Source organism: Juglans microcarpa x Juglans regia, chromosome 8D (genome assembly GCF_004785595.1).
Source record: "Juglans microcarpa x Juglans regia isolate MS1-56 chromosome 8D, Jm3101_v1.0, whole genome shotgun sequence".
NCBI classification, from domain to species: Eukaryota; Viridiplantae; Streptophyta; class Magnoliopsida; order Fagales; family Juglandaceae; genus Juglans; species Juglans microcarpa x Juglans regia.
In genome coordinates this window covers 10,314,173-10,323,284 of record NC_054608.1, presented here as the reverse complement: position 1 = coordinate 10,323,284, position 9,112 = coordinate 10,314,173, and the positions used below count along the sequence as shown (strand labels likewise).

General features: G+C 41.7%; 2 protein-coding genes across 2 annotated transcripts; one reads left to right on the top strand and one right to left on the bottom strand.

The window, feature by feature from the left end:
* Nucleotides 1-387: 387 nt before the first annotated feature.
* LOC121243465 (xanthotoxin 5-hydroxylase CYP82C4-like) lies at nucleotides 388-2,299 on the bottom strand. The gene is made up of 2 exons (XM_041141581.1): nucleotides 1,325-2,299; nucleotides 388-1,014 (listed from the first exon to the last, which is right to left on the bottom strand). The coding sequence occupies exons 1-2, from the start codon at nucleotides 2,297-2,299 to the stop codon at nucleotides 388-390; spliced, it is 1,602 nt and encodes a 533-aa protein (XP_040997515.1).
* Nucleotides 2,300-5,157: 2,858 nt separating this feature from the next.
* Nucleotides 5,158-8,758, top strand: LOC121242200. Its single transcript, XM_041140093.1, has 3 exons — nucleotides 5,158-6,191; nucleotides 6,684-7,671; nucleotides 8,117-8,758. The coding sequence occupies exons 1-3, from the start codon at nucleotides 5,158-5,160 to the stop codon at nucleotides 8,756-8,758; spliced, it is 2,664 nt and encodes an 887-aa protein (XP_040996027.1).
* Nucleotides 8,759-9,112: the final 354 nt, after the last annotated feature.

The window sequence follows — 9,112 nt, the reverse complement described above, 5'->3', positions numbered from 1 at the left end:
AATACAATAACCTCACTCAAAGCATGGACCTTGCTATTGGACTAACAAATTGGAAGGTAGCACAAATTATAGATTAAGGTTGGACCGTTAGTGAACCCCACAATATTAAAAACTCTTTGTGGTAAATGTGAACCTCAATATTAATTACATTGGAATCCATGCACGTGATGATGTATCTATTATTTTTTTTTTTAATTGTTCAAATATTTTATATCGGAAAATTGTAAAAAAATCCTAATACGCAAACGAAAACGATAACAAAGAACCTCTTTATAATTTATTATTCAAATGTCCTTTTAAAAGAGCAGATTAATTATGAAAATAACAGTACTTTGATCTTATTTTATTCATCTGCAGGCATCACCGAGTACGTGGGCAAACGACACGTCAATAGCCATAGAGTTTAGAATGGAGGCGTGGCTTAAGAAGAACCTCTAATGGAGTTGCTTTAGGGATAGTTAAACCCGGGCTTTCAGTCATGTCAACAGGTTGATCCAATGGGGTTGCCAATTCAAAGCAATGAAGGAGACGAGCAAGCGTCAAGTGAAGAACTTGGAGTGCGAATGACAAACCGGGGCATGACCTTCTCCCGGAGCCAAAAGGAATAAGTTCAAACTGTTGACCTCTAACGTCAACAGTCGCATGACTTGTGGTAAATCTTTCTGGTTGAAAAGTAGATGGATTAGACCAAACCCTTGGATCTCTTTGAATCTTCCATACGTTCACAACCAAGCGGGTGCCGGCAGGCACATGATAGCCAGCCACAGTGCAATCCTCAAATGCTTCTCGCGGTCCTAATAAGGGACCTGCTGGATATAGGCGGAGGGTTTCCTTGATAATGGCTTGAAGATAAGTAAGGTTTTTTATATCCGACTCATCAACCTGTCTTTCCATTCCAACATGAAGATCTAATTCCTCTTGTGCCTTCTTCAACACATGTCGATTATTTAGGAGTAATGAGATGGCCCACGCGAGTGTTCCTGCTGTAGTGTCACTACCACCAAGGATGACCGCCTGCATAAAATTTTGGGAAAATTATCACAATGCATGTTAAAGTATTACATATATAATAAATTTATGGGAAATACATAGATATAGTACATAATAAATTTATGGGAAATCATGATGTTCACCGTCTGGAATTTTGTCATCTTTTGTCACACATGTTGATGTACAATTGTGAAAACAAAAGCAACAGAAAACAATCATTTTTGCTATGTTGGAATATCGAACTCCTCTGATAGCGTCTCAACAAGCAAACCAATCATTTTTGCAGCTAATTATAAGATACAAATTCAAAATTCTTCCTCGATAATCAACGTACCAGGCAGGTAGATTTGATGCTTGTATCTGCATCATATTGAAAATTTGAGAGCTGACCTTCCTCCTGAAGTGACAACATCACATCAATGAAGTCCTGCTCACCCTCACCCTTAATTTCACCTGAACTTCTCCTTCGACGATGCTCCTCAAGCCAAACTTCGAGTATGGAATCCAACTCCATGGCCGTCTTCTTCATCGCCCTTTCATGACCCTGCAAATCTAACCAACCCAGAAAAGGAAGTGCGTCCGAGACCACAAAAATACCAATCAGATGAAAAAACTGACTGATTGCTTTCTGACACCTCCTGGCTTCGCCATCGTCACCGGCAGCCGAGGCCCCAAAATAACGTTTTCCTGCTACCATTCGCACCACCACATTCAGTGTCAAGTCCTCCAACCATCGTTTAAGTTCGACAAGCAAAGGAGTAGTACTCCTCCCGGAGCTGTTTTTCACGCATGAATCGTAGAGCTCCCTTATCCCCATGTCAACTTCGGAGGCCCTAACATGCTTGAGCATCTCGAGCCGACGGTTTGAAAGAAGTTCGAGCGTTGCAATCTTTCGCATCTCGCGCCAAAAAGGGCTGTAGGGAGCAAATCCAAACACAGCATAGTTGTAGCCCATATGCTTTGCGGCGACTGTGGTGGGGCGTGAAGCCAATGCCTTGTCATTGATGGTGAAGCATTCCTTCGCCACTTCCCATGAACTCACGACGAAAGCACGGCGGCTGCCTAGGCGGATGTTAAATGCCGGTCCGTATTTGTCAGCCATTGTGCCGAATATTCGGTATAGAAGTTCATCACCGCCGCCTAGAAGGTGGAGGTGGCCGATAATTGGCCATGCACCAGCTGGTTCAGGAGCCTCTTTGCTTTTGATGCCCTCGTCACCTCTCTTTTTCTTTTGAAGCAAAGAACGGTACAGAAAGCTTAGAGAAATAAACACAGCAATAATGGCAGTTAGTTTTATGTAAGGATCCATGGTTCAATTACTATCATGTGCTATGAAAGAATGGATATGAATTCTCATTCAATTTATAAGTTCATTCGAACAGAAATCCGACTAAATTAGGCATGTGGCATGAATGCACACCTAACTGTATAGTGTTGCTCATGCCTTAGCAAGATCTGCATTACTTATATATGATGTAATTATAGACACGGAAGAATCTTGTATTGTTTCTTTGATCTGAGATTATTGAGGAATAAAACTGTTTTCCTTTAAAAAAAAAAAAAAAAAAAAAAAAAAAAAAAAAAAAAAAAAAAGAAAAGGTAGTCTTTAGAACCTTCTGAGCAAGAAGCATGGCTTCCCTCAATTATGGTATTAATTTATAAGGGTATTTACAAGTAATTAAGTATAAATGTATTTATTTTTTAAACTTTTTTATCTTTGTTTTGGCATATTTATTGGAATCCCTACGTACTAATATTATTGTAGTAGTTTTAAGTTAATACATCCCCCCTCCCCTAAAAACAGTTCACCCTTAATGAGTACATGTTACGTCGTAGTGTGTGTGTGTGTATATATATATATATATAATTAAGTGGCATGATGGGAGGCATGAACGGAAATTTTATATATATAGATACATCATAAATTAATAGAATTGGTCATCGCCATCTCCATAATCAGCGCTTGATACATAGACAATATCATATCAACACAAAAATAAAAGTGAGATTCGAACGTGGTACATGGTAGAGATCGAGGCCTCAATACGAACCAACACTTTATAGAAACAAAAGGCGTCACACACACAGGTAAGAGTGCCTTCTTTTCTCTGGAGAGAAAGGGTGAGGTTCCAGTGCCTTGGGTTTATTCTCAAAGGTTTACGTCTCACTTCGTGTGAGCATCGTGGTTGGTTTGGGTTTATTCTCAAAGGTTTACATCTCACTTCGTGTGAGCATCGTGGTTGGTTTGTTTCTTATTTTAGTTACGTAATGGAGGTAGAAGACTTGGCAACGCAATGGGAGAGGCTACACCTCTCTAAGGAAGAAAGTTATTTTTTCCATGTCAATCCGGAAAATTACACCGAGGAAGATGCACGGGGCAAAAATTGTCTAGTGGGGAAGGCCCTAACAGAGAATAGTGTTAACAGTGAGGCTTTTAGGGTCACAATGTCTCAAATATAGAAGTTGGAGGGGTGGGTTATTTTCAAGGAGTTGGGAGAGCAATGTTTCCTGATTGAATTCCAAAAGCTGATAGATAAAGACAGAGTCTTAAGTGGACGTCCATGGTTTTTTGATAGACACCTTCTGACCATGATGGAAGTGGATGAAACAATATCTATCCATGCTTTACAGTTTCGTTTTGAACCTTTTTGGGTGCAGCTGCATAACCTTCCGTTAGCAACCATGACAGAAGAGTTTGGTCAGCAGTTTGCAGGATCAATTGGTCACGTTATCAGAGTAGAAGCTGAGGCTGATGGACGTGCTTGGGGGAGGTGCCTCAGAGTAAAGGTAGCGGTGGATCTCCATAAACCTTTGCTAAGAGGAAAATGGCTGATGCTAGGTGAAAAACAGCATTGGATTTCCTTTAAATATGAACGTTTACAGAGTTTTTGCTTCAAGTGTGGGGTGCTATCTCACAAAGGCAGAAACTGTACACGGATGAGAGCTGAGCAACAAGGAGATGAATAGGCCTCGTACCAGTTTGGCCCCTGGTTACGAGGGCAACCCAGGAACAAGCATTTTTTACAGGTGTAGGTACGGTGGTGGTAGAGGTGGAAGCCACCACAATGGTGAACAACAAGGAGGTAGGGATCGTGTTGACCAAGAGGACTCAATGTACAATGGAAAATTTTTCAAAGTGGAAGTCTTGGTGGGAAAATAGGATGCGACCCCAGCGAAAAATGAGGAAAAAAGAAAGCAAGGGGTTCAATCAAAACCACCAACAGAAGGCACAATAGTAGGCAACGGTCCTTTTCAAGGTGGTTATCTTGGGAACCAGTTAAAAGATCATATAGGAGATCATCTCCCAGAAGCCCTGCAGTCAACGCACGTGCATGAGGTTTTTAGTTTCGAGGGAGCCACTGAAGCCACGGACATACAAGGGACCGAAAAGAGCATGGGATATGGGTCTGACATACAAAAAGTGGTGGCACCTACTAGGAAGCCTGCTGTTTCTAGGCAGCAGGTTTCGGGAAAAAGTATGGGGACAGGCAGGTTGGCTAGTACAGATGATCATGTGAATTCTAGTAGGGTTGACTTGGTAAGCACTGCCAGAAGGTGGAAAAGGAAGGCTTGTGAAAGAGCTATCCATGAGGAAGGCAATGGCGGTGCACCTCTGGCTGATATCTCCAACAGGCCAGCTAGAGTTCTTTACCAGAGGGGATGTAAGAGAAGGAAGACACATAGTAACTCTGTTTCAAAGAAGATTAAGGAAGATTATGGCACAAATGAAGGTTTGCTTGTTCAAGCAAAGGCTGGTCTCCAGCCTTGCCATAATCAATGAGTATTTTGGTGTGGAACCGCCGAGGGCTTGGGAACCCTCGGTTAGTTAGTGTCCTTAGAAATTTATCTAAGGAAAAGTATCCCTTTTTAGTTTTCCTAGTGGAAACTAAAAGTAGAAATAAAAGGATGGAAGAGATCAGGAGAACTTTAAAGATGGATGGTTGTTTTGTAGTAGACTGTGTGGGACTAAGTAGTGGTATTGCTCTTTTATGGAAAGAAAAATGGAATGTCAAAGTGATTAATTACACTAGATGGCACATCAGTGCACTGATTCATGAAGATGACAGTGGACCAACATGGCATTTTACTGGCTTTTACGGTCACCCAGATAGTGGCAAAAGGAGTGGCAGTTGACAACTTTTGAAGATGCTTAAACCTTCCAGCCCCATGGCCTGGCTTTGCTCTGGAGATTTCAATGAGATCCTTCACCAAAAGGAGAAAATGGGAGGAGCAAGCAGACCCTATAAACAAATTGAGGAATTTAGGCAAGCAGTAGACTTCTGTGGCCTTAATGACATCCACTCTCAGGGGTTAAGTTTTACATGGTCCAACAACAGGTTTGGAAGGGAATTCACAAAGGAAACGATAGATAAAGCTCTTGGAAATAAGGAATGGAATGACCTCTTCAATCATGGCTCGTGCACTGCCCTTGCAGCAGTTAAATCTGACCATTCTCCTCTTCTCATTGAAACATGCAGAACAAATCAAAAGAGAAGGAGAAGAAGAGTGTGTTTCAGATATGAGATGGCATGGGAGCTAAAGGAAGACTACCAAAAAGTGATTAGTGAGGCATGGAAGAGGGACAATAGATCAGGCTGTGAGGCTAGTGTTCTGAGGAAAAAACTAGATGCCTGCCAACAGGAGTTGCTGGTTTGGAAGCAAAAAACAAAAAAGCAGCAGGACATGACCATCACACAGGGGCTACAAAGCATTGGTCACCTCCAAGAAACTGGCTCAGGCAGTCATTTAGCTTCCATGAAACAGGCTCAGGAGGATGTGGTGTCTTCTATGACAGAATATGATCTAAAGTGGCACCAAAGGGCAAAGCAACACTGGCTCAAGCATGGAGATAGGAACACCCACTATGTTCATATGCAGGCAAGTCAAAGAAGAAAGACCAATACTATCAAAAGGGTCGAAGCCTCACAAGGAATGATTGTAACTGAGCAGGCAGAGATTGGAGGTGTATTCATAGGTTACTTCTCTTCACTATTTGCTTCCACACAACCTTCTAATTCTGAAAACTATCTGTTTGCTCTGGGAACAAAACTAGATTCGGAGATGCAGGCTTGGTTAATGATCCCCTTCAACAAAGAAAATATAACAAAGGCTATTTTTCAGATGAACCCACTAGGGTCACCTGGCCCTGATGAATTCCCAGTTCAGTTTTATCAAAAACACTGGGAGGTGTGGGTGAGCAGGTGTGTAATTTTGCAGTCAAAGTCCTAAACCAGGGTGGTTCTCTTAAAGAGGTTAATGACACCTTCATTACACTCATACACAAAGTTAAAAACCCCAAGAGAGTTACTGACTACAGACCTATCAGTCTGTGTAATGTTATTTACAAAATAGTCTCCAAAACCCTTGCAAACAGGCTGAAGGTCATTCTGCCAAAGCTTATCTCCCTTAACCAAAGTGCCTTTGTACCCAGGAGACTCATTTCTGATAACACGCTGGTAGCCTATAAGACCTACATACCATGAACTCAAGAATGAAAGGTAAAAGTGCTTTTATGGCTATGAAATTAGATATGAGTAAGGCATACAATAGGGTGAAATGGCAGTTTGTCGAAGCTATTATGACCAAGATGGGATTCCCTCCACATTGGATTAACTTAATTCAGACCTGCTCCATTCTGTTTCCCACTCAATACTTGTAAATGTGGAGCCTCAAAAGTCCTTTTTGCATTCAAGGGGGCTTAGGCAAGGGCACCCTTTGTCCTCTTACCTCTTCATTTTATGTGCAGAAGCTCTCACTGCCCTTTTAAACCAAGCTGAAGCCTGTGGTGGTTTGACTCTAGTCCCTATTGGAAGAGGTCCAGTATCAGTGAACCATCTTTTTTTTGCAGATGATAGTCTGCTTTTCTGCAAAGCTAAAGCTGAGGAACTCAGATATGTGCTCAACATACTTGACATATATGAGAAGGCCTCGGGACAGGTGATAAACAAAGACAAGTCTTCTATTTTCTTTAGTAGAAACACTGGCCATGCAGTTCAACAACAAATTTTGGAGCTTGCAGGGGTTAAATCTTCTGGCACTTTTGAAAGATACTTGGGACTTCCTACATTGGTAGGCAGAGCAAAGGTGGCATCATTTCATTCTCTTATTGATAGGACATGGAGTCGAGTAACAAACTGGAAAAACAAATTTCTCTCTGCAACAGGGAAGAAAGTTCTCCTCAAAGCAGTCCTTCAAGCCATACCCACCTATGCCATGGGTATGTTTATGATACCACTCTCCATCACTAGCAAGCTAAATCAATTACTCAGGAAATTCTGGTGGGGCTTCAATGAAGATAGTTCCAAAATTCAATGGGCCAATTGGAAACAACTCAGCTATAGCAAAGACATGGGAGGGCTTGGTTTTCGAGACTTGAGGAGCTTTAATCTAGCCTTACTTTCCAAGCAAGGTTGGAGAATTTTACAAAACCCAAACTCCCTGGTGGGCAGGGTTCTAAAACAAAAGTACTTCAGTAAGGTGGGGTTTTTAGAAGCCAAAGTGGGGACAGGGCCATCTTTTGCCTGGAGAGGTATCCATGCAAGTCTAAGGCTGTTAAAGGAAGGTCTCATATGGAGGGTGGGGAATGGCCAACAAGTCAATATATGGTTAGATAAATGGCTACCTTTCTCCCCTCCCTATAAGATTCAATCCATCCGAGATGTGGATTGTTGGTGTGAAAAGGTTTGTGATCTGATTGACCCCCGGGTGCAGGAGTGGAAGGAACCTTTCCTCCAAGAGCTTTTCACCCAGCAAGAAATAGATGGCATCAAATCAATACCAATTAGTCTGGGGGGGGAGAGAAGACAAGTTAGTTTGGCAATTTACTACAAATGAGATATACACTGTTAAGAGTGGATATCACCTCAGCAAAGGTTTGGAGTGTGGTCTAGAAGGGGAGACCTCATGCAAAGCAAAAGAAAAACAAGCTTGGAAGACTATTTGGAAGCTAAGAGTAACCCCTGCTACCAAGATGTTTTTATGGAGAGCATGCAATGAAGCCCTACCAACACTAGCAAATCTGAGAAGGAGAAAAGTCATGGAACATAGCTCATGTTTGACTTGTAAGCAGGAGCCAGAAACATCTGGACATGTTCTGTGGGGATGTATTGCTGCAAAGGATATGTAGGGTCAGGGAGTGAAAAAGGTGCAAAAGCTATCCTTTCAACGTGATTTGATCTTTGATATCTGGTCAAGACTCGTAGAGATACTCAGTTTAGAGGAACTCGAAGAAGTGGCAGCTACTATGAGGGGCATATGGACTAGAAGGAATAACACTATTCATGGTAAAGAATTCAAACACCCAAATGCTCTTCACCAACTGGCCAAGGCAGAACTAGTATCCTATAGGGAAGCTCTAACAGAGGATCTAGGTGTCAAGCTCACAGACCATGTAAGGACTCCAAGGTGGTCAAAGCCTGATGTGGGATCATATAAGGTCAACTGGGATGCGGCTGTAAACCAGAAGGAAGGGAAAATTGGAATTGGTGTTCTTATCAGAGATCACCATGGTTACTTTATTGGAGGTTTACAGGCACACAGATCCCTCAAAGGAACCCGTTTTGATGCTGAAGCCTATGGTATGCTCTTAGCAGCTGTTTTTTACAAAGAGGTTGGCATAACACACCTTTGTCTGGAGGGTGATTCAAAGAAAGTGGTGGATTTATTGAAACATTACACAAAGAATTGGAGCTTGGGTGGTTGCCTGGTAGAAGATGCAAGGGAGATTCTGAATTCCTATGCTTGTTGGTCAGTGGCTCATACATACTGAGAAGCTAATATGGCAACACATCACCTAGTAAAAACTGCTTTTGAATGCACAGAGGATATCTATGATCTTGAAACATGTCCCTCATGTATCTTACCTATAGTCACAAAAGAAATGATGTAGCTTGACTACACGGTATCTAGTTTGAGTTGATGTAATTGAGACTTATGATTAATGAGATTAGTTCTTTTATAAAAAAAAAAAAAAAAAAAAAAAAAAAAAAAAAAAAAAAAGGCTTCACACACCCACATTACTGGTTATAATTCTCATGGGACTAGCAACAAATAGGCAGCTGAGCCCAAAAACATGCAACAAGGAATATGAGGCAACAAGAAGCCCAAAACTCGACGAAACTGA

What these genes read in the sequence shown, in the direction of transcription:
- LOC121243465 (XM_041141581.1), bottom strand. Translation starts at nt 2,299, where the DNA reads ATGGATCCTTACATAAAACTAACTGCCATTATTGCTGTGTTTATTTCT. An exon ending in GCATCAAATCTACCTGCCTG is followed by an intron (nt 1,015 to 1,324) that starts GTACGTTGATTA and finishes AATTTTATGCAG; the next exon opens with GCGGTCATCCTTGGTGGTAG.
- LOC121242200 (XM_041140093.1), top strand. Translation starts at nt 5,158, where the DNA reads ATGGCCTGGCTTTGCTCTGGAGATTTCAATGAGATCCTTCACCAAAAG. An exon ending in TGGGAGGTGTGGGTGAGCAG is followed by an intron (nt 6,192 to 6,683) that starts GTGTGTAATTTT and finishes TTTGCATTCAAG; the next exon opens with GGGGCTTAGGCAAGGGCACC. An exon ending in TGGATTGTTGGTGTGAAAAG is followed by an intron (nt 7,672 to 8,116) that starts GTTTGTGATCTG and finishes AAGGATATGTAG; the next exon opens with GGTCAGGGAGTGAAAAAGGT.